General features: G+C 42.5%; 1 protein-coding gene across 7 annotated transcripts in view; it reads right to left on the reverse strand.

Moving 5' to 3' along the window:
• CADPS2 (calcium dependent secretion activator 2) overlaps positions 1-26,151 on the reverse strand; it is an 854,105-nt gene that overhangs the window by 109,510 nt on the left and 718,444 nt on the right. For 5 of the 7 annotated variants that reach the window (XM_069764895.1, XM_069764893.1, XM_069764892.1 and 2 more), the window contains one exon: positions 23,593-23,625. The exons of the other annotated variants lie outside the window; for them this stretch is intronic. In XM_069764895.1, coding sequence (XP_069620996.1) covers positions 23,593-23,625 — 33 coding nt within the window. The remainder of the gene's footprint in view (positions 1-23,592; positions 23,626-26,151) is intronic. 7 annotated transcript variants of the gene reach the window in all.

Raw genomic sequence — 26,151 nt, forward strand, 5'->3', positions numbered from 1 at the left:
TATTTATATCTGTCTTTTTGATCGCGTGTTATTCCACTTTTTGTTCGGCGGTATGATAATAAAGCGTTGTTTTTTGCCTCGTTTTTTTTTTTTTTCATACGGTGTTTACTGAAAGGGTTAACTAGTGGGCCAGTTTTATAGGTCGGGCCGTTACGGACGCGGCGATACTAAATATGTGTACTTTTATTGTTTTGTTTTTTTTATTTAGATAAAGAAATGTATTTATGGGAATAATATATATATTTTTTTTCATTATTTTGGAATATATTTTTTTATTTTTTTTTTACACGTTTGAAAATTTTTTTTTTAACTTTTTTACTTTGTCCCAGGGGGGGACATCACAGATCAGTGATCTGACAGTTTGCACAGCACTCTGTCAGATCACTGATCTGACATGCAGCGCTGCAGCCTTCACAGTGCCTGCTCTGAGCAGGCTCTGTGAAGCCACCTCCCTCCCTGCAGGACCCGGATCCGCGGCCATCTTGGATCCGGGGCTCGAGCAGGGAGGGAGGGAGGTAAGACCCTCGCAGCAACGCGATCACATCGCGTTGCTGCGGGGGGCTCAGGGAAGCCCGCAGGGAGCCCCCTCCCTGCGCGATGCTTCCCTGCACCGCCGGCACATCGCGATCATCTTTGATCGCGGTGTGCCAGGGGTTAATGTGCCGGGGGCGGTCCGTGACCGCTCCTGGCACATAGTGCCGGATGTCAGCTGCGATAAACAGCTGACACCCGGCCGCGATCGGCGGCGCTCCCCCCATGAGCGCCGCCGATCGCGCTGGACGTACTATCCCATCCATGGTCATAGGGGCCCACCCCACATGGACGGGATAGTACGTCCGATGTCAGAAAGGGGTTAAAGGGAAGGTGCTATCAAAATTTTTTTTTTCCAGCGATTGAAAAAATGTAAAGAATTAATGTTTACATTTTCTTAAAAAATATTATCATTTGTTTATAATTTAGTAAACTATGAAAAATAATTTTAAAAGGTTTGGCATTTCCACTTTTAAACACTAGGGGGAGCAGCTGCTGAAATTTGACAAAAACCTAGTGCACAACTAGCTCACATTACAGCACTGCAGTAATTATGGGCGGAGTCTGCTGACGTGTGTGATGTCTCCTCTCCTCCCCTTCTGGGTGTTTGCTAAGGGATTAGAGAGGATGATATTCAGGAACCCAGTGAGCAGCCATTATGTTGGTGATTGCAGAGTTATACTGACAAGTAGACAGTCATCGAGGATGGCAGGCAGCAAGGATTCTGGGAGATATATGGTGGAGGGAGCAGGGTGACAGCAGCACAGAGTATTTCAGGAGTTCAGTGTGCTGGTCTATGGGGGGCCCCATGTTCGGTGCGCGGAGCAGCTAGGGATTGTACATAGAGCGCTGTCTTTTATACACATGGATGGACCATCTCCTCAGAAATCCAGGAAACATCTCTGCTGATTGATGGCCTGTTCTGATCCTGACATTGCATGCAGACCCCATTGCCCTCTTCAGATCCTGTCTTCTCCATCCTGTCCTGGCAATGTGTGAAAGCAAGGCGACAGGCGCAGTCGGTGTGACGCTGGGGGAAATGTTGCCATATAGTAACGATAACCACGAGACCCCTCTCTTCAGCTGCCTCACCAGCCCTCCGCTGACTGCACCTAACTGGAGGTCATGCTGCCCCCTCTATTACCTCAGACCCGTGTGCAGCTGCTCAATCAGAACAACTCTAGAATAGGTCCCCTTTTATGAAGATAATACTGCCATAGTGATCTCACATAATACCACCATATAGATCTCACATAATAACGCCATATAGATCACTCATAATACCGCCATATAGAGCACACAATACCACCATATGGAGCACACATAATACTGTCCTATAGCTCTCACATAATACCATATAGATTGCAAATAACGACGCCATAGTGTTCTCACATAATACCGACATATAGATCTCACATAATACCGCCATACAGAGCACACATAATAAAGCCATATAGAGCACACAATACCGCCATATACTTCACACATAATACCGCCATATACTTCACAGATAATACCGCCATATAGATCTCACATAATACCACCAGTGTTCTCACATAATACCGCACTTCACACAACGGGGGAGAGGGGTGCATAGGAGAGGATTAGATACACAGCTCAGCAGTCAGTATCACACAGGACAGTATTAGATACACAGCTCAGTCAGTATCATACAGGATAGGATTAGATACATGGCTCAGCCGTCAGTATCACAAAGGATAGAATTAGATACACAGCTCAGCAGTCAATATCACAGAGGAGGATTAGATACACATCTCAGCACAGTAACACACAGAATAGGATTAGATACACGGCTCAGCACACAGTATCCCACAGGAGAGGATTAGATACACATCTTAGCACAGTATCACACAGGGTAGGATTAGATACAAGGCTCAGCACAGTATCACACAGGATAGGATTAGATACATGGCTCAGCAGTCAGTATCACAGGAGAGGATTAGATACACGGCTCAGCAGACAGTATCACACAGGACAGGATTAGATACACATCTCAGCACAGTATCACACAGGATAGGATTAGATGCATGGCTCAGCAGACAGTATCACACAGGAGAGGATTAGATACACAGCTCAGCAGACAGTATCACACAGGAGAGGACTAGATACACGGCTCAGCACAGTAACACACATGGGAGGAGATAACTGCTCAGAGTCAGCACCACAAAGGATAGGATTAGAGCGCTTCTCCCCCTCCCCACTGATACTTACTTCACTGCTTGGCTGCTGAGTCCTTTCTCCCTCCCATCCTTGGTCTCCTCCTTCTCCTCCTCCTATAACAGCAGGGCTCCTGCGATTATACTGGGAAACTGGAGCTCACAGATGCACTGTAAGCTCCAGAAAGATGGTGCTGATCTCCTGCCTCTGCTTTGGTGTGGACGGCTCAGAGGGCGTGGCCACATCAGAGCAGGGAGCAGCACAATAAAAACTATATGGTCGGACGCCGACTGCTGAGTCCTATGCCCAGGGCTGCTGTATTTGCAGAGTGTAAGTGTCGTGCAGCTACACTTACACTCCTGCAAATAATAATAATAATAATTTTATTTATATAGCGCCAACATATTCCGCAGCGCTTTACAAATTATAGAGGGGATGTGTACAGACAATAGACATTACAGCATAACAGAAATCACAGTTCAAAATAGATACCAAGAGGAATGAGGGCCCTGCTCGCAAGCTTACAAACTATGAGGAAAAGGGAGACACGAGAGGTGGATGGTAACAATTGCTTTAGTTATTCAGACCAGCCATAGTGTAAGGCTCGGGTGTTCATGTAAAGCTGCATGAACCAGTTAACTGCCTAGGTATGTAACAGTACAGACACAGAGGGCTAATTAACTGCATAAAGTGTATGAGAACATGATACGAGGAACTTTTTTTTTTTTAATGATAGGCCACACCGGGATCATTAGGTTAATGTGTTGAGGTGGTAGGCCAATCTGAACAAATTAGTTTTTAGGTCACGCTTAAAACTGTGTGGATTGGGGATTAATCGTATTAACCTAGGTAGTGCATTCCAAAAAATCGGCGCAGCACGTGTAAAGTCTTGGAGACGGGAATGGGAGGTTCTGATTATTGAGGATGCTAACCTGAGGTCATCAGCGGAGCGGAGGGCACGGGTAGGGTGGTAGACTGAGACCAGAGAGGAGATGTAGGGTGGTGCTGAGCCATGGAGTGCTTTGTGGATGAGGGTAGTAGTTTTGTACAGGATTCTGGAGTGGATGGGTAGCCAGTGTAATGACTGGCACAAGGTAGAGGCATCGGTGTAACGGTTGGTGAGGAATATGATCTTTGCTGCAGCATTCAGGACAGATTGGAGCGGGGAGAGTTTGGTAAGAGGGAGGCCGATAAGTAGAGAGTTACAATAGTCCAGACGAGAATGAATAAGTGAAACAGTAAGAGTTTTTGCAGAGTCGAAAGTAAGAAAAGGGCGAATTCTAGAAATGTTTTTGAGGTGCAGATAAGAAGAGCGAGCCAGTGATCGGATGTGGGGGGTGAATGAAAGCTCGGAATCAAGGATGACCCCAAGGCAGCGGGCATGTTGCTTTGGAATAATGGTGGAACCGCACACAGAGATGGCAATGTCAGGCAAAGGTAGGTTAGTAGAGGGAGAAAACACGAGTTCAGTTTTTGACAGGTTCACTTTCAGATAGAGGGAGGACATGATGTTAGAGACAGCGGTAAGACAATCACTGGTGTTTTCTAAAAAGGTCGGCGTGATAACAGGAGAAGAGGTGTATAATTGGGTGTCGTCCGCATAGAGATGTACTGGAAACCAAATCTACTGATTGTTTGTCCAATAGGGGCAGTATACAAAGAGAAGAGGAGGGGGCCTAGGACTGATCCTTGAGGAACCCCAACAGTAAGGGGAAGGTGAGAGGAGGAGGAACCAGCAAAACATGTAGTGAAGGATCGGTCAGAGAGATAGGAGGAGAACCAGGAGAGAAAGGTGTCCTTGAGGCCGATGGAGCGGAGCATATTGAGGAGGAGCTGATGATCCACAGTATCGAATGCTGCAGAGAGATCCAAGGGAATTAGCATGGAGTAGTGACCATTAGATTTAGCTGTTAGTAGGTCATTAGAGACTTTAGTGAGGGCAGATTCAGTAGAGTGTAAAGAGCGGAAACCAGATTGAAGTGGGTCTAGAAGAGAGTTATCTGAGAGATAGCGGGTAAGACGGGAGTGAACCAGTCGTTTGAGGAGTTTAGAGATGAAGGGAAGATTAGAGACAGGTCTATAGTTAGCGGCACAGTTTTGGTCTAGGGATGGTTTTTTAAGTAATGGATGTATGATGGCATGCTTAAATGAGGGAAAAATACCGGAAATGAGAGAAAGGTTGAATATTTTTGTTAGGTGAGAGGTGACAGCCGGGGAAAGGGACTGGAGGAGATGTAATAGAAAAAGATGGGGCTGACAGCACTCGCTCAGGGGGGCGCTCGTTCCTTGTCCAGGGAACCAACCTGGATATTCCAAATAGTCCAAGAGAGGATGAATAGCGTTCCAGCCGGGTGTCGTAGTATTAAACAAGTTTATTGAGCCATGAAACAGTGACGTTTCGACCAGTACCCTGGTCTTGCTTGAAAAAGACCAGGGTACTGGTCGAAACGTCGCTGTTTCATGGCTCAATAAACTTGTTTGACACTACGACACCCGGCTAGAGCGCTGTTCATCCTCTCTGGGACTGGAGATGTGACGGAATGGGGTCACTGGTGCAAGTGGTTGGGCGAGAAGTTGCAAGGAGCCTGATTACTTCTTCTTCTGTAACTGGTTCAAAGTCAGAGAGTGAACTAGATGCAGTGGGGGAGGGAGGACAGTGCATGGTATGAAGAGATTGGGAGATGATTTCCTGTCGAATGTGGTCAATTTTTTCTTTGAAGTAATTGGCCAGATCGTCAGCGCGGAGATCCGTGGTTGGGGCCTGCACTCTTGGGTTGAGTAGGGACTGGAACGTGTCAAAGAGACGTTTAGGTTTATTTGACCGTGAGGTGATGAGGGTGTTGAAATAGATTGTTTGGAGAGGAAAATGGCAGCGCCCAGTGGCTGAAAAAAAAAGAATAATAAAAAAAATGTTAAAGTTAAAAAAGTAAATTTGTATTAAAAATAATTGTTTATATAAACAATCATTTTTAATACAAAAAATAAAAATGCGGCACCTTCTCTTTAAGATCTTGAAAGGCCGTCTCTACCGCTAACATCCATTTGTCTATTACTGATTTTGTCCCCTTAAGGAGGTCAGTCGGGGGTGTGATCACCATGGTTAAGTTTGGAATGAACCTCCTGTAGTAGTACCCCAAGATTCGCAGAAAGGTCCTAACTTGCTTTTTTGAGAGTGGTTTTGGCCAGCTCTGGATTGAGGCCACTTTATTGATCTGGGGTATGATTTTGCCTCTACCTACTACATTTCCAAGGTATTTGGCCTCCTCTTTCCCTATGGCTCACTTTTCTGGAATTACAAAGAAACCTACCTTTCTGAGAGTATTAAACACTGCCTGGACCTTTTCCAAATTACTTCCTCAATCCAGGCTGAAGATTACGATATCATCCAGTGTAATTCTTATGGGGTGAGAGGATCTGGTCCATGGCCCTCTGGAAGGTGGTTGGAACTCCCTGCAGTCCTGACGGCATCCAGACATATTGGAAGCAACTGTCTAGTGCAGAGAAAGCAGCCTTCTCCTTGGCTTCTTGTGACATGGGGATTGGCCAATATCCCTTTGTTAGATCCATGGTGGTTATGTACCTTGACGGCCCAAGTCTCTTGATCAGCTCATCAACATGCAACATCAGATAAGGGTCGAACGTGGAAACTTCATTCAGCTGTCAATAATAATTACCGAATTTCCATTCTCCTTCGGGGTTTGGAACAAAGACGATCGAGTTAGACCACCCGCTCTTAGATTCTTCAATGAGTCTGAGATTCAGCAAATGCTTCACTTCCTTGGAGATCAGTTCTTGGTGGGCCTCTGGAAATTTGGTAGGACTTCGAATTCACCAGCACATGAGGTTCTTTCAGAACCACGTGTTCTATGACACAGATACATCCTGGCAAATCTGAAACAGGTCCCGGTTTTGCTGCAATTCCCAACAATACTTTTTATGGGCCTTCAACAGTGTCTCGGCTATTGTGATGTCTTAAATTTCCTCTTTTTGCTTAAAAAGCAAACATGGAGTTTCAATGGCATCCCGGTCTTGCCATGCCTTGAAAAGTAGAAGCACGATGGAATTTCAGATACGAGAGGTGGAAGCGGTTAACTGGAAGGTGGGACAGGACTTGCAGTACCTTAGGATTTCCCAAAGACATACAGGCCAATAAAGCCTTTGCATGACCCATTCTTGAGTTTTGTCCACCCCAAGATGGCCACCCAGGACATATGAATGGGCCCTGTCCAACACCTTCTGTCTATAGAGTCCTGGTACAAACAATTATTTCACTATCTCCTTCCTAAACCGGGCACAATAAGTCCCCACTCAACATGAAATAGGGAAACATGGAATCAGCCCCCGGCTCCTGTGCTGACATTTATAAAATTCACCATCTTTTAGAGTTAGGTCCCTATATTAGGCAGACCCAAAATTTTCTCCAGTCACCCCTATGTCAGGAATGTTGGCCTTTGGGTATACTACCTCCTCTTCTTCCACCATTACACAGAAGGAAAACCTGCCAGGCTCTGGAGTTGGTGAGTCCAACTTGTCTTTTACTCGAAGGTCACCAAACTTCCTGAGTCTGGTAGTCTAGTCATTAGCAAGCCTTTCACTTTTACAGGGAAACTTGACATCCTTCGCCGGGAGGACCATAAACGCTGCAAGCCGAATATGCATACAATGGACACCGGTGTCCCATGCTACAGTCCATTTGCTTGGTGGTCAGTGACAACGGGTAACTATATGACTTGAGCCATGACATTTCCAGCAAATAACATCCCCCAGTGAGACCCACGGCATGACCTCCGCTGCTCCCTTGGATTTCAGATGCCACATACCTTTTTAGCCTCTGTCCCCTGATGGGACCATCAGTATGGAGTGGGGCGCCTCAAGGAACCTTCAACCCCCTGAGAACTTTTGACCAAGTCATTGACGTTCCGGGGATCCCCCTGGACAACCCAATATGCATCTGGTTTGGAAAGGAGTGAACAAACCAGTCCATTACAACTCGCTCTACCATCTAAATTGAGGTAGAGGACTCTGGCTGCAACCACTTTTGGATGAGGTGCCGCAAATCAATATTTAGGAGCTCGGGGGTTTGTCATGGTGATATGCCCAGTGGTGGAGTGCCCTGACACTGTCAACACCAAGAGCACCAAAATTTCCGTTCTCTATTTTGCAAATTCTTTGGCATCCTCTAAGGTTAAATCATAGTAGCCTTTTGTGGCCCCTCTGTTACATATGATTCCAGGACTAACAGCCATCTTACAGTATATATCACTGGATATCTATACAGTGGGTGCAGATTTGTTAGATACATGAGTATTTCGACCAAGTTTCATGCAGATTAGAGATGAGTGAACATCGTTGGCTACCTCCTTATTCGGCAAGCTATAGCGCTTATCGAAGAAGCTGTATCGGAAGTCCAGATACCTGGAGCACTCCAGATGAATCCCTGTTCGGCGCCACAGCTACATGTGTCGCGGCTGTGTGATAGTCACAACACACAGGCTCTCCATGCATGTGTAGTCACTTTCACACAGCCGCGACACATGCAGCTGAGGTGCTAAACAGCTGATCATTGGGATCGCTCCAGGTATCCGGGTTCCAGATGCAGCTACTTTGGTAAGTGCTATAGGTTGCCGAATAAGGAGGGAGACGATGATGTTCGCTCATCTGTAATGCAGGTTCTTCAACTGCAAACTGTATAAATTTGAATGCTAATTGGATGAAGCAAATCAGGCGCAGCTTCTTTACCTCAGGCACAACAGTCCAAAAAAGTGATTTAATTGACTCTGAAAAGTTAAAAATTGTTACACTCTTGAAATTGGAGTGTCATTACATACCCATCAAAGGTTTTGTTGCAAAAAGTCAAAGGGGGTTGAAAAAGCATGCTGAGACTGTACACAGGAGATGACTCACAATCTGACAGATTTGGAGAGCTACTGCAAGGAAGAATGGGCAAAGATTGCCAATTCTATATGTTCCATGAACCTAAAAAAGACAATGTTGTCAAATTCAAAAGATGTGCATATTAATGCAACTACATTATTTTAGTTTATTTCTTTTGTACCTGAACAGATTACAGTTTATTTCTCAGTTGAATAGTACAGATTATGGGTGACATTACAAATGGAAAATGTCCCTCAAATATAAATGGAAGTATAAAAAATGATGCCAATATAGAGCAGACATATGGGAAATGACAATTCTTAATTGTATCTGAATGGCTGTTTTAAAAAAATATTAAATGTCTGAACAGCATATTTTTCAGATTTTTGGAAACATTGTTTTTTTAAACAAATTTAAAACAGACTTAAATTTGCTAATACCGTAAAGTACAATGTGTCACGAAAAAAATCCCAGTATCAATGTGAAAAAGGCATTCCAAAGTAATTGCTATGTTAATGAAACATGTTCGATTTGAATTTTCCTGATTTTTAGTCTTTCCTGTTCTGATAATGTTTTAAAATACATAAAATGCAGACATAAAACAAGATGGTATTGTATGGACTCTGCACATGTTCAAATTATATTTTAAGACGGTAATAAAAAGATTGTGTGAGGATGCCTGTGTATATAGTGGCATTTTGTTAGGTGTCTACTTTGAGAAAATATTTTGGTACTGCAGGTTACATATTTTTCTGTATTTTCATGACTATAAAAATTGTACATTCACACTGAAGGCATCAAAACTATGAATTAACACATGTGGAATTATATATAGTTAATAAAAAAAGTGTGAAAAAACTAAAATTATGTCTTAGACTTTAGGTTCTTCAAAGTAGCCACCTTTTGCTTTGATGACTGCTTTGTACACTCTTGGCATTCTCTTGATGAGCTTCAAGAGGAAGTCACCGGGAATGGTATTTCAACAATCTTGAAGGAGTTCCCAGAGATGCTTAGCACTTGTTGGCCCTTTTGCCTTCACTCTGCGGTCCAGCTCACCCCAAACCATCTCGATTGGGTTCAGGTCTGGTGACTATGGAGGCCAGGTCATCTGGTGTAGCACCGCATCACTCTCCTTCTTGGTCAAATAGCCCTTACACAGCCTGGAGGTGCGTTTGGGGTCATTGTCCTGTTGAAAAATAAATTATGGTCCAACTAAACGCAAACCGGATGGAATAGCATGCCGCTGCAAGATGCTGTGGTAGCCATGCTTGTTCAGTATGCCTTCAATTTTGAATAAATCCCCAGCAGTGTCACCAGCAAAGCACCCCCACACCATCACACCTCCTCCTCCATGCTTCACGGTGGGAACCAGGCATGTAGAGTCCATCCGTTCACCTTTTCTGCGTCGCACAAAGACACGGTGGTTGGAACCAAAGATCTCAAATTTGGACTCATCAGACCAAAGCACAGATTTCCACTGGTCTAATGTCCATTCCTTGTGTTATTTAGCCCAATCAAGTCTCTTATGCTTGTTGCCTCCCCTTAGCAGTGGTTTTCTAGCAGCTATTTTAGCATGAAGGCCTACTGCACAAAGTCTCCTGTTAACAGTTGTTGTAGAGATGTGTCTGCTGCTAGAACTCTGTGTGGCATTGACCTGGTCTCTAATCTGAGCTGCTGTTAACCTGCAATTTCTGAGGCTGGTGACTCGGATAAACTTATCCTCAGAAGCAGAGGTAACACTTGGTCTTCCTTTCCTTATGTGAGCCAGTTCCTTTGTAGCGCTTGATGGTTTTTGCCACTGCACTTGGGGACTTTCAAAGTTTGCCCAATTTTTCAGACTGACTGACCTTCATTTCTTAAAGTAATGATGGCCACTCTTTTTTCTTTACTTAGCTGCTTTTTTCTTACTATAATACAAATTCTAACAGTCTATTCAGTAGGACTATCAGCTGTGTATCCACCAGACTTCTGCACAGCACAACTGATGGTCCCGACCCCATTTCTAAGGCAAGAAATCCCACTTATTAAACCTGACAGGGCAAACCTGTGAAGTGAAAACCATTCCCGGTGACTACCTCTTGAAGCTCATCAAGAGAAAGCCAAGAGTGTGCAAAGCAGTCATCAAACAAAAGGTGGCTACTTTGAAGAACCTAGAATATAAGACATATTTTCAGTTGTTTCACACTTTTTTGTTAAGTATATAATTCCACATGTGTTAATTCATAGTTTTGATGCCTTCAGTGTGTGTGAATGTACAATTTTCATAGTCATGAAAATACAGAAAAATCTTTAAATGAGGTGTGTCCAAACTTTTAGTCTGTAATGTATACTACATTTGTCTTGGCTTCAAGTGGCACAAAATGTTAAAGGAATCCCTGTTATGCTGCACTCAGATTAATGTAGATTCTCTCATGCGTAGATTCTCTCTAATGATACTCGGATCAAACTCTGAGTGTCATCTTAGTGTGAACGGATTCTCTCTCAAGAGAAAATAGGAGCAGAAATGAGGAGAAGATGGAGAACTTAATTTCTCCATCTTCTTCATTGTGTGAGTCTACGGATTTCAGACTGCACTTGCATGACATCCTAGTGCAGTCCAATGTTTCACATGCACCCACTGACTTGTATAGGTGCGTGTGAACTGATTTCCAGAGCCAGGCACAGCATGCGGAAAATTTTTTCTCATGCTAAATTGGCATGAGAGAAAAATCACAGATCTGCACTGCCCCATAGTATAACATTGGACCAACTGCTATCAGGTAGCACTCATTCGTGTTATACGCTCATGTGAACGAGCTCTAAATAGTTAAAGAAGGCCCACTATTCCCTTTTATTCCAGTACCGGATGTGTGGGTTTGAATGAGTTCAGGTGAAAGTGCCTGGTGAATTAGTAGCTCATAAAAAGTCAGAAACTAGTGCAGAGTGCCAATGAAGCCATATGGACTTGGTGGATAAATCTGACCCACTCAGTGTGATATTGCTTGATTTGCTATATGTTTGGAAAATGAAAAATCAGCATAATGTTTAGTTAGTGGCTAGACGGCCAATATGTTTATTTATGATGTGACTTTGCTTTGTTGTGGCACAAAGAAATAAAACTGGTAAAGGCCAGATGAAACAATAATCCAGTGTGTTAGAGGGAGAATTCTTCTATTGCTTCCCATCTAACTAGTAGAAGGCAATCCGGTGAGTTAATTCTCCCCAAGCTGTTAATAAATGCAATAACAATAACGCCAGACCGGCTGCATTTTAATCATGAAAGATTGTATTATGTTGCTCAAAATTATTTATCCTCACACTCCCACATCATGGATTTCTATAAATGCCAACATTAGACATTTGTTTAAATCTTGGGCAAAGGAAAATATAAAGAGAGACTTGCCAATGAGGTATGGCAAGATGCCAGTTTCCTTTTCTGCGTGTAGTCAGAGCAGTTTGTTCTTCACAACTATCTTTCACAAAGTAAGTGAATGACAAACATGTTGCCTCCCTTTGGAGAGGACTATTATATTTCATTGCATTTTTTTAAGACCCACTTGTTATTTGTAATGCTTTCAATATATATGCAGAAGAAAAATAAGTCAGTGAGGCATGAAATCATAATCATGTTAAAAAAATCAAACAAATGTCATGGACTAGTCTGTCACTAGTTACACAAGTAACTGAATAAAGGGAGGGAACAAGCCTTATTAAGGGTGTAGACCACAGTTGGTTCTTCCAAAAGTTAATCACCAGGTAACCTGGCATGGAGAACATGCAGCTCGTCAGACACTACATTCCTGAATAATTATATAGTGCCACTGCTCTTACTTCCTGCTGATACTCCTAATCCCACAGGTGCAGGTTCTACCAATTATAAGTCAACACTTCAACACTGGAGAGGTCAAACTATGGAGTCATTTTTTTATTTCAGTAGACTAACACATACCAGAATGTCCTGAATTTTTATAAGGTTTCCAAGGGACCAGACAAAAAAAAAGGCAATAGTTTTTCCAAAACAATTGTTTAAAATTACTCCGCTAAATAAAAGTATAACCCAAGCTTTGAATTACGGTATATTGTAGATCGAACTTAAAGGGAATCTGTCACCAGGTTTGGCCGATATAAAATACAGCCACTGCCTTTCAGGGCTGATATACAGCATTCTATAATGCTGTAGATAAGTCCCCAATCCGACGTGAAAGATAACAAAAATATGTTTTATTATACTCACCTGAAGGGCGGTCCGGTCCGATAGGTGTTGCAGGTTCGGGTCCGACGCCTCCCATCTTCTTGTGATGCCACCCTCTTGATTGCTTCACAGTCTCCCTGACATCGTGCTCCTGCGCAGACGTACTTATCTGCCCTGTTGAGGGCAGAGCAAAGTACTGCAGTGCACAGGCGCTGGGCCTCTCTGACCTGTCCCGACGCCTGCGCACTGCAGTACTTTCGTCTGCCCTCAACATGGCAGATAAGTAAGCGTGTGCAGGAGCAGAATGCCGGGGAGCCATGAAGCAAGCAGGAGGGCAGCATCTCAAGAAGATGGGAGGCGTCTGATAAGGATCTGCGACACCCATCGGACTGGACCACCCTGCAGGTGACTAAAAAAAATTTTTTTTTATCTTTCAGGTTGGATCGGGGCTTATATACAGCATTACAGTATGCTGTAAATAAGCCCTGAAAGGTGGTGTCCGTATCTTATATCGGCCAAACCTGGTGACAGGTTCGCTTTAAGTAATATGGTATAAAGAGCACAGAATGGAAGCATTTCCAAGGCAAATTTTATGCAGATACTTCTACTTATTTCCTAATATTTATAAAGTAGAAATATAATCAAGGGAGATTGTCAATATTCACATTTTACCTGTTCCAATGCCCCTTAAAAAGTTTTAGAAGAAAAACAAAACAAACTGAAAGCAGACAGTACTGTCTTATTCCCAGAGACCAAACCACATGACCTCCCAATTGTTTTTTTAGAACTGTAAAATTACAAATTTAATAAAGCCAAATGCATTGTAAAATAAAATAACACAGGCAAAGTCTATCAAATCAGACAATTTATCAACTGTCACACTAAGGGGGTTATTTATAAAGTCACGTGTGAATGCGGCCTAGAGAATATGGGTAAAACAAAGAGGGAGTTCTGCAGGAGGATAGGTGAGCATATCTGCGATATTATCAACAAAAGGGATACTTCCATAGCGAACCATGTTAATAGGGGTCATCAAGGAAACCCGAAGAAGATCACGTTTTTGGAGATTTACAGATTTAATCCCCCAGCTAGGGGAGGTAATTGGGACCGGATGATCCTCCAAAAGGAATGCAAATGGGTCTTCTGGCTACAGACAGTACACCCAAAGGGCTTCAATGATCAACTCTCCTTTTCTTCCTTACTATAGGTTAGGAATATCTAGGGCCAATAGGGAGGGATAGCCGTTGATGAGTGGGGGCGCCACAGTGCAGGTTCTAGGGTGCCAACCTCTGCGATAGGTAGGTGCAAATTAGTATAGGGTACCCTAGGGTGATAATAGAGCCAATCACCATGTGTCTTTTTCCCTCTTTCTTCCTTCACAATATCTGGTCTTCTGAGTTAGGTCGGTCATCTCCAAATTGGGTAATCTCGTATAGCCAACTGGTACTATTTCCATTTTTTGTCGCCACTGAGTATATTCATATATTCCTATTATTCCTGAATCCATTCCCTATTTCTCTTAAATGCTGTTCTTAGGTAGTATTGTATATAAATGTAGCTTATAGTTCCTACCGTTATAAATCTAGACTCATTATGAGGGGGTAGGGGTTCCCTGGTTCCGGGGATTTGTTTGTCTATTTGAAGCACCGAGTGTACTGATTATCCCTTGGTGTGAAACCTGTACATATATACACTGTGTTCCAAATTATTATGCAAATAATATTTCCTCATATTTTCTCTAAATTACCTATCTGAATTGCAGTCATTGTTATTTTCCAGTCATCTACTATTCTAGTATATTTGCAATGTTTTGGAACAAACTGCCTATGAAACAGTATCTTTTTAAAAAAAAATAAACACTCAAAATGCATGTTCCAAATTATTATGCACAGCAGAGTTTTCAACCTTTTTTATTTAATTTTGAACAAAAAAATGGTCAATTGTGAAGTTATAAGCATTATCAGCTTATTACAAAATGAAATCAACCAGTTTTCAAGTGAAAACTTTATTCTAGGTAATGTTACATTTGCACATAGGACCCCTTGTTCGAAAGAAGCTTCTGAACTCTTGTCCATTGAATTTGTCAGTTTTTGGATGGTTTCTGCTTCAATTGTTTTGCATGTGGACAGAATACCCTCCCAGAGCTGTTGATTAGATGTGAACTGCCTCTCGCCATCATAGACACTCCTTTTGATGATGCTCCAGAGGTTCTCAATGGGGTTTGATGCCAGGGGAAGATGGTGGCCACAACATAAGTTTGTCCTCTTTTATACCCATAGCAGCCAGAGATGCAGATGTGTTTTTGCAGCATGAGACAGTGCATTATCATGCATGAAAATGATCTTGCTGCGGTAAGTATGGTTCTTCCTCTTGAACCATGGCAGGAAGTGCTGTTTTAGAAACTCCACATAGATTATGGAGTTCATCTTTACCCCTTCAGGGATCATAAAGGGGCCGACAATCTCTCTCCCCATGATTCCAGCCCAAAACATTACTCCACCTCCTCCTTCTTGGCACTTTAGCTGTGTTTTCATGGGGTGTCCATCAATCAGCCATCCTCCACTCCATCCATCTGGACCATTGAGCATTGCACGGCACTCATAGGTGAACAAAACAGTTTGGAAGTCAGTCTTCATGTATCGTTTGGCCCACTGGAGCCGTTCCTGCTTGTGTGCAGTGGATAGAGGTGGTCGACAGGATGGCTTACGCACAGCTGCAAACCTCTGAAGGACCCTGCATTTTGTTGTTCTGGGGACGTTGGAGGCACCAGCAGCTTCAAAAACTTGTCTGCTGCTATGACAAGGCATTTTTGCAGCTGCTCTTTTAACCTTACGCAATTGCCTGTTGGAAAGAGTCCTCAATTTTTCCTTATCAGCACGCACACGTGTGTGCTGGGAATCAGCTACATACTTCTTGATTGTGCGATGATCACGATGAAATGTCTTGGCAATGTTGATTGTAGCCATGCCTTGACCTAAATACTCCACAATTTGTTGCTTCTCAGCAGCCGACACATCCTTTTTCTTTCCCATTTTGGCCAAAAATGTAGGCTGCTTAATAATGTGGAACAGCCTTCTTAAGTAGTCTTGCCTTTATTTGGACACACCTGCCAAACTCATTTGCACAGGTATCTGCAATTGCTTTCAGTGAGATAAAGAGCCCTGACACACATCACCATCAATGAGTTTAAATGACAAACAAAAAAATTCTAACCTTATCACGCCTAAACTCTTTGTGCATAATAATTTGGAACACAGTGTAGTGGTGCTATTAGGGACCCCAGGCGGTGGTCCGTAAGGCTTATTTTCATGATTGTCCACCACAGTAGCGTCCCCTGAAACGCTCTGTAGAAAGTAGGCAGCATTATATTCCTTTGCTTCAGCTGTGTAGCAGACTGAGGAGGACGGGATAATTCCTGTACATGTGCATGCGCACGGTGAGCGCTTGCGTTCCACATGTAGCTCAGTGACGCACATGGGTGATCTATGGTCACGTGTGCATTTCACCGAGCAGGCTTCCGGTCCGTTCATGCGTTCCAGAGAAGGACTCTGCGCATTACAGAAACCGGAAGTCCATGGAGGTTTGTTTGCGAGGCGCGATTATAAGGCTGGATGGCATTACACTATCCACAAGCAATAACAGCGTCCAGTAACTGGCATGATCATGCTGGCCCAAAACATCCCCTGATGAGCATGGCGAAACGCGTTGGGAGTGAGGGATAAGGAGTCAACCGTTATACTTGGATCTAAAAGTCGTGTTTGTCACAATATCCATGCGGGTGAGATCATTCCATTTGCGCAAAATGTCGATCATGTTTATTGTGTCAGCCCCACGAAAGCTCACGGAGTAATTGAAGATGTGTGTCTCAAAAAATAGCATGAGAGTTATGAGCGCTGTCTGCCATTAATGATACCATCTGGGGACTGACATTTAGTCGATACCGTTGACCCCTGAAAACCTGTCACATATTAATCTCTGTACATGGCTTCAGGAATGAGTTCTGTGTGGTAATTATCTTGACCTATTGGTTTTCAATAATGTCTTGGGATATGGTCGCATCCACTATGGCGGCATGATGTTGTAGGTATACTGGCTTGATTATATCTGTAGTGGGTGTTTTTGACTATTTTAGGATGCACTGACTGTATAAGATCAATATAGTGGGATTGGTCTAAAAAATTTCGGCGATTGGCAGTAAACTGCAACGCATGTTTGCTGTGTGGTACGTAGTTTAATAGGCGTCTATTCTTTTAGAGTAACCCTTTGCTAGGATACTCTATTGAGTCAGGTGCACCTTACATACTTGGTTTAGTGTAGTTTGTCCTTTGCACTTTGTTTAATTTGAGATTGGTACTCTGAGGAGTTTTCAGTATATATAATAAAGGTTATATTTTATCCAATATGTTAAATACCATAAGAAACAGCAGAAATAAAACAGATTTTTAGGGGGCGTAATTATGTATCATTCGACTGGACATAAAACAAAGTGTCGACAGCTCAACAGCCCCCAGCATTTTGTTCTTGATACAAACACACAAAATCAACTGGCACAATGAAGCACATCACCTTCATGATTACTGTTTACATCAATAAGACAAAAATATTTGGGTTGTGGTGTGTGAGAGTTACTAGGCTACAGTGCAGCTTCTCCCAACTGGAAAAGTGCACTGAGAAAAACAATGCTGCCACTTGGCTCTAAGGGACCGTGCAGAGGCTTTCACTATTCCCTAAGCGAGCCATTGACTCTAACAAAATGATCACCGCTACACAGAATTGAACGCTTCCGTAAAGATATTTCCAAATAATTACTGCTCTTAGCTTCTCTTGCTACCATTGAACTTCTTTGCGTGAGGTCAATATTTTAATAAACCCTAACAATTATGGCCTCCTATTTCAATAAAATAGTTCTTGTGTGCCCGAGTACAATAGCATTCAACTGTATTAACAAGAAAACAATAGAGAACATTCTATTTTTTTATTTTCATTTATTTTTCTTTATATTTCATTTTTTTCTACCATGACTGGGGCTATCAGCGTTAGAGTGATGACGTGATCCTTCAGACTAAAATAAAAAGGAGAAGAGGAGATCCTTGAAAAAGGGTTGCCCACATTTGGGAAACATTTTTTTTTTTTTTTTTTTTTAACTTAAATGCATGTACTAATTTTATTTATTTTTATTTTATTCACTTAGATAGCGCCATTAATTCCACTGCATTTTACAGACATCATTTTCACTGTCCCCATTGGGGCTCACAATCTGAATTCCTAATGAGTATATCTTTGGAGCGTGGGAGGAAACCAATAGACTGAGAGGAAGGTATCAATATTGGTTTGTACATGGAAAAACAGATGACAGGTTCCCTTTACAGCCCATGACGTATAGGTACATCATAGGTCACCTCCCTTCCTTTGAAGTGGGCTCCAGCGCTGAGCCCGCATCTTTTCAGGCGCATGACAGCTGATTTGATCCACTGACATGTGCCCCCAACAGCCGCAGGTGGAATCGCGATCAACTTGCGGCTGTTAACATGTTAAATGCCACTGTCAATCTCTGACAAGGCAATTAACTTGCGCTTACTGGAAGTGAGTCACATGATCTCAGGGCCGTCACTGATTGGCATGACAGCCAGGGGTCTGCAGAAAACCCCCATGGCTGTCATTGCAGATTTCCAATGGACGACCAGCCCGATATTAAATAATATTAAACAAATATAAAAAATTCAAATCACCCCCCTTTTCCCCATTCAAAATAAAACAATAAAAAAATACACGTTTGGTGTCATTGCATTTGGAAACGACCGATCTATCAAAATATAAAAAACAATTAATCCAATAGGAAAACGGTGTAACGAAAAAAAAAATCAAATACAAATTTTGGAATTTTATTTCACCACTTAAAAAAAAAAAAAGGAACGAAAATCCAGAGCGGCAGCAGGTGTATATGATAAAATCCAAGTTTATTGTAGAAAAATGACTTAAAAGGGAATGGCAGTTCTAATTTAACTGAGACCTACGTGTTTCAGCTCCTTGGAGGCTTACTCATGAGTAACAATCCATGCTGCAACTTGGGTGAAATGGCTGTCCTTTCCTGCCGCCCCCCTCTATGACTTAAATAAAAAATAACCTATACATGTTTGGTATCTGCAAATTCATATTGACCTGCAGAATCATATTGCCAGGTCAGTTTTAGCATTTAGTGAATATGGTAAAAAAAAGAATGAACCAAAACTTGTGGAACTGCACTTTTTTTTTTTTTACAATTTCACTGCATTTGGATTTTTTTCCCCGTTTTCCAGTACACTATATGGTAAAATTAATGGTGTCTTTCAAAACTGCAACTTGTCCCACAAAAAACAAACCTTCACACTGGCGATAATGACTAAAAAAAAAAAAAAGTTATGGCTCTGGGAACAAGGGGAGCAAAAAAACAAAACATGCCAAAATGGAAAATCCCACGGTCGTGAAGAGGATAACTGAGAATCCACAAGTCAAATCTCTATAACTGTCTGACAGGGAATTTGCAAGTCTTATGTATTTTTCTGAGTGCTTGTCAGTGGAATTATGATCACAGAAATTTTTTGGTATTATTATCACAACACAAAAAGAATTGTCCTAAAGCCAAATTGGATATAATTCCACACCAAACATAAAAAAGGGGGTGGACAAAAGTATTAGCACCATTCGAAAAATCATGTGATGCTTCTCTAATTTGTGTAATTATCAGCACCTGTAACTTACCTGTGGCACCTAACAGGTGTTGGCAATAACTAAATCACACTTGCAGCCAGTTGACATGGATTAAAGTTGACTCAACCTCTGTCCTGTGTCCTTGTGTGTACCACATTGAGCATGGAGAAAAGAAAGAAGACCAAAGAACTGTCTGAGGACTTGGGAAACCAAATTGTGAGGAAGCATGAGCAATCTCAAGGCTACAAGTCCATCTCCAAAGAACTGAATGTTCCTGTGTCTACCGTGCGCAGTGTCATCAAGAACTTTAAAGCCCATGGCACTGTGGCTAACCTCCCTAGATGGTAATGGAAAAGTAAAATTGACAAGAGATTTCAGCGCAAGATTGTGCGGATGTTGGATAAAGAACCTCGACTAACATCCAAACAAGTGCAAGCTGCCCTGCAGTCCGAGGGTACAACAGTGTCAACCCGTACTATCCGTCGGCGTCTGAATGAAAAGGGACTGTATGGTAGGAGACCCAGGAAGACCCCACTTCTTACCCCGAGACATAAAAAAGCCAGGCTGGAGTTTGCCAAAACTTACCTGAAAAAGCCTAAAACGTTTTGGAAGAATGTTCTCTGGTCAGATGAGACAAAAGTAGAGCTTTTTGGGCAAAGGCATCAACATAGAGTTTACAGGAGAAAAAAAGAGGCATTCAAAGAAAAGAACACGGTCCCTACAGTCAAACATGGCGGAGGTTCCTTGATGTTTTGGGGTTGCTTTGCTGCCTCTGGCACTGGACTGCTTGACCGTGTGCATGGCATTATGAAGTCTGAAGACTACCAACAAATATCGCAGCATAATGTAGGGCCCAGTGTGAGAAAGCTGGGTCTCCCTCAGAGGTCATGGGTCTTCCAGCAGGACAATGACCCAAACACACTTCAAAAAGCACTAGAAAATGGTTTGAGAGAAAGCACTGGAGACTTTTAAGGTGGCCAGCAATGAGTCCAGACCTGAATCCCATAAAACACCTGTGGAGAGATCTAAAAATGGCAGTTTGGAGAAGGCACCCTTCAAATATCAGGGACCTGGAGCAGTTTGCCAAAGAAGAATGGTCTAAAATTACAGCAGAGCATTGTAAGAAACTCATTGATGGTTACCGGAAGCGGTTGGTCGCAGTTATTTTGGCTAAAGGTTGTGCAACCAAGTATTAGGCTGAGGGTGCCAATACTTTTGTCTGGCCCATTTTTGGAGTTTTGTGTGTAATGATCAATGTTTTGCTTTTTGCTTCATTCTCTTTTGTGTTTTGTCATTTAACCCCTTCATGACCTTGGGATTTTCCATTTTTCCGTGTTCGTTTTTCGCTCCCCTCCTTCCCAGAGCCGTAACTTTTTTATTTTTCCGTCAATGTGGCTATGTGAGGGCTTATTTTTTGCGGGACGAGTTGTACTTTTGAACGACATCATTGGTTTTACCATGTCGAGTACTAGAAAACGGGAAAAAAATTCCAAGTGCAGTGAAATTGCAAAAAAAGTGCAGTCCCACACTTGTTTTTTGTTTGGCTTTTTTGCTAAGTTCACTAAATGCTAAAACTGACCTGCCATTATGATTCTCCAGGTCACTACGAGTTCATAGACACCTAACATGTCTAGGTTATTTTTTACCTAAGTGGTGAAAAAAAATTCCAAACTTTGCTAAAAAAAAATAAAAAAATAAATAATTGTGCCATTTTCCATGATCAGGGGTCGGTTGAGGGCTTATTTTTTGTGTGCCGAGCTGGCGTTTTTAATGATTCCAATTCGGTGCAGATACGTTCATTTGATCGCCCGTTATTGCATTTTAATGCAATGTCACGGCGACCAAAAAAACGTAATTCTGGCGTTTTGATTTTTTTTTCTCGTTATGCCGTTTAGCGATCAGGTTAATGCTTTTTTTTATTGATAGATCGGGCGATTCTGAACGCGGCGATACCAAATATGTGTAGGTTTGATTTTTTTTTATTGATTTATTTTGATTGGGGCGAAAGGGGGGTGATTTAAACTTTTATATTGTTTTTATTTTTTTCACATTTTTTTAAACTTTTCTTTTTTAACTTTTGCCATGCTTCAATAGCCTCCATGGGAGGCTAGAAGCAGGCACAACCCGATCGCCTCTGCTACATAGCAGCGATCTTATGTTCGCTGCTATGTAGCAGAAAATCAGGTGTGCTGTGAGCGCGCGACCACAGGGTGGCGCTCACAGCCACCGGCGATCAGTAACCATAGAGGTCTCAAGGACCTCTATGGTTACAATGGAGAAGCATCGCCGACACCCGATCATGTGACGGGGGTCGGCGATGCGCTCATATCCGGCCGCCCGGCCGGATGCGGTAGTTAAATGCCGCTGTCTGCGTTTGACAGCGGCATTTAACTAGTTAATAGCGGCAGGTGAATCGCGATTTCACCCGCCGCTATTGCGGGCACATATCAGCTGTTCAAAACAGCTGACATGTCCCGGCTTTGATGCGGGCTCACCGCGGAGCCCTGCATCAAAACAGGGGAGCTGACCTCGGACGTACTATCCTGTCCGAGGTCAGTAAGGGGTTAAGACAAATTAAATGAAGATAATATTACCAAAGAATTTGTGATTGCAATCATTTTCAGGAAGAAACTGAGTATTATCTGACAGAATTGCAGGGGTGTTAATACTTTTGGCCATGACTGTATTGATGGTCATCTTCTCCAGTTTCCTGCGCTGCTCTGGTCCTCTGGGAAATGTGACGGCTTTTCCAACTTGTGTGTGTCAACTAGAAGTCACTTTTACAATCTAAGCCCACAAATATAAATCCCATTTGCCACCACCATGGGGCAAGTGGGAAGAGCCAGGCAAAGCACCAGAATTGGTGCATCTAATAATACCTTTTCTAGGAGGCTGCAGGCTATCTGGAGGAAGGGGGAGCAATATCCATGGCCCCTAACCAGCCTGAGAATACCAGCCTCCAGTTGTCTACTTTAGCTTGACTGGTTGTCAAAAATGGGGAAGATCCTACACTGTTTTTTAAATGATTTATTTAAATAATTTAAAATAATGGCGTGGGGACCCCTCTATTCTTGATAACCTGCAGCTTTCAGTTTTGCCTGGCTGGTTATCAAAAATACAGGGGAACCCAAGTCGTTTTTTTAAATTATTTATTTAGAACGCAGGTGCCGGCTGATGAATACTCCCATCTGCCGCGTCTGCACTACCTGTTATTAGCGGCAGCAGGCATATTCAAAGTGATAATCACTTACACATTAGAATGAAATTCTTATGCAATGCCTTACCTATAAATAAATGATCTCGCTGAACTTCCTTTGAGTTCTTTCTATATATGCATACTGGTTTGGAACCTTACTCTAGCATCCCCTTATCAATTTGTACAGTGGATCTGCCTTGATGAGTGATTCATTACTTAAATTTAAGAGGGGACTGGATACCTTTCTGGAAAAGTATAATGTTACAGGGTATATACACTAGATTCCTTGATAGGGCGTTGATCCAGGGAACTAGTCTGATTGCCGTATGTGGAGTCGGGAAGGAATTTTTTTCCCCAAGGTGGAGCTTACTCTTTGCCACATGGGTTTTTTTTGCCTTCCTCTGGATCAACATGTTAGGGCAAGTTAGGTTAGGCTATGGGTTGAACTAGATGGACTTAAAGTCTTCCTTCAACCTTAATAACTATGTAACTATGCCTTCTATGATCAATTTCAACATGGTGCAGGAATAAAATACTGGATTTACACTTCACAAAAATGGGTGACAAGCAAACTATGTGTATAATGTAATCGTGTGGTTTGTTATTCCATTACAACTGCCCCTTGCTTCTTTCAAACCTAAAGTATGCTGCATTCTGTAACCATAGAGGCACAAAGTTTGCATAGGAGCTGTATACAAAAATGGTGGGAGTTTTAATTAAGACTGAATATTACTTGTCTATAATTCATGTACTGGAACCATAAAAACACCACTTTTGAGTTATCAGTCCAAATGAGCATTTCTCTAAGAGAAAAATGTTGTTAAAGGAGAAGCATAATATTATCTAAAAAACCTGTTGTGTTTCACACACACAAAAAGCATGCAATTAATGACAAAATGATCGGCATGCCTGGCAACGATCCTCCGCAATGGACATGCAAAATGCTAACACTTACTGGTACTTCCACATACTTCGAGGCAGCTTTTACCTGAAAATGCAATGCGATACTGAACAGTTATACAAATAATTACCTTTTTATGTTCTGAGAGCAGTACTGCGTTTACTGACTTAATTACTTACTATAGTTCTAATTAAATCACTATACCAGTTGAAGCAATTTCATTTTTTCATTCACTCTTTGTAATACTATTACTAAGAGACAAATTGGAAAGCGAGTCTTTATAAAAAATAAAAGACAGATTAGACAGAAAACGATCAATTTAGACATTAATTAATATTCTACTGTTTCATTGGTTCCTCCCTAAGCATAATAAGGTATATTCAATCTAAAGTTATTCACTGTTCCTTTTATTCAATATCACATCAGCAATATTGGAAGCTGCAGAAGAAAGGTCAAGCATTTCAGAAACTACAGCAATAGCCTGTAAATCAATGCATTAGTAAAGATCATCAACCTTCGCCTACATTTTTAAAAAATATCTAATACACAAATGAGAGTAAAGAATAGACCCTACCGGGGGAAGGTTAATAGATTATTGATCTTAAATGTTATAGTAACTTCTTTGGAAGTACTTAGGACTTTTCCACATCATGTTTTGCACCAACATTCATGGTCAGGAGAACACTGACACACACTATAGACGTAGTCATAGTTCTCCATTGCCAGAGGTCTGTCTGGTTTAATAATATGTACTGTCCAGATAAATGCCCAAATGGTGTCCTTTTGATCCTTGGCTGGTATACATCAGTATGACAAACAAACAAGGTATCAAATAGCTTCATAGACTACTCGCTGCCACCCCATCTCATAGCACCTAGTTAAAAAAAAAGTATATGAGGTCAAAAAAGCCTATTAAAGGAATACCTTGGAGACCTCCAGTGATGTCACAGTACAAAAATGGACAGTTATCACTGGCATTTCCCAGATGACCGTTCAGATAAGAGTTGCAAAAGTGCCTTCTATCCCAACAGAGCAATCACCCATTGGGCCTTCAAAAAATTATGTTAAGCGATCAGGGCACACTGTTTTACAGGACACAGCACCAGGGCTTTTCTTCCAACCCATTAATTGAGAGACACTTGTCACGTTCTAGATGGAGTCTGTTCACTTTAAAGGGACTATCAGAGCAGAATGACTGCTCAAACCAATTACAGGTGCTCAGTGCTTCATGACTGGGCCAATCATTTAAGTGCACCTTCTCACCTGCTTGATTTCCATCTATCTCTGCCTTTTGTTGCTTCTTGAAGTGAGAGCTCGTAATCAAAGAAGAGAGGGGTGAAGATTGAAGGAAACCAAGCAGGTGGGAAGATGTAAATAAATGATTGGTCACACCTGTGTGCACTGAGCACCTGTACTTGGTTTGAACAGTCATTCTGTACTGAGTCCCTTTAATGTTTCCCCAGCTGACTTCAGTGCTATGCCCCATTGAGGTCATTGCAGCCGATTGATTGGATTTTGTAAAAAGAAGCTAGGGTGGTCAGGAAAACAGTTATATGTGGCAGTATATGGGAGATATCAGCAGAAAAAATGTGTAGGTGAGGAGGTAGAAGAGAAGACACATGAATGAGGACAGGTGGATGGGAAAGATGACCAATAGTACGACAATATGCAGAGATAAGCAATGTGTTGCGGCACAGTTGGAGGCTATAGTTTGCAGTCTTCAATTAGAGGCATGCATTGAGAGTCCTCCAGACCAGACCTAGGCGAAGTGTGGCCCGCGGGCCACATCTGGCCCTCTGGCTGTCCCAGTATGGCCTGCAGACCAAGACAGTGGATAGGCTGTAAAAACAGAGGCCCACAGGCCGCACCATGCCCGACTGCTCGCTGTCTCCCACCACCACCACCAATCAGCATGTGAAACAGTGGATGCCATTTCATCGCACCAGCTGTGTATTGCGGAGAGTTTGCATACCTGAGACAGGGAGACAGGAACAGAAAAAGAACACCAGGGGAACGAGACTGTGCCCTTTCATTTGTATGGGATGTTTGGCTTGGCATAGGTAGGCTATAGGGGTCTCATGCTGGACATGGGGGTCTCATGCTGGACATGGGGAGGCTATGTGGGCCTCATCCTAGACATGGGGAGGCTATGGGTGCCTCATGCTGGACATGGGGAGGCTATGGAGTTCTCATGCTGGACATGGAAGGGCTATGGTGTTCTCATTCTGGACATGGGGAGGTTATAAGACTCATGCAGTATATAGGGAGGCTTTGTGGGGCTCATGCTGGACATGGGGAGGCGGTGTGGGGCTCATGCTGGACATGGGGAGGTGGTGTGGGGCTCATGCAGTACATAAAGAGGCTGTGTGGGCTCATGCAGTATATAGGGAGGCTGTGTGGGGCTCAAGCAGTATATAGGGAGGCGGTGTGGGGCTCATAGTGTATATAGGGAGGCTGTGTGGGGGATATTACAGTATATAAGGGGCTGTGGTGGGCTCATATGATGTATAGAAAGGGCTGTATTGGGGATCAAGCTATATATAGGGGATGTCAGCATACTTAATTCTGCTCAATATTAAGTGATACAATTAATATTAATATGATCATCAATAA

Source organism: Ranitomeya imitator, chromosome 4 (assembly GCF_032444005.1).
Source record: "Ranitomeya imitator isolate aRanImi1 chromosome 4, aRanImi1.pri, whole genome shotgun sequence".
NCBI classification, from domain to species: Eukaryota; Metazoa; Chordata; class Amphibia; order Anura; family Dendrobatidae; genus Ranitomeya; species Ranitomeya imitator.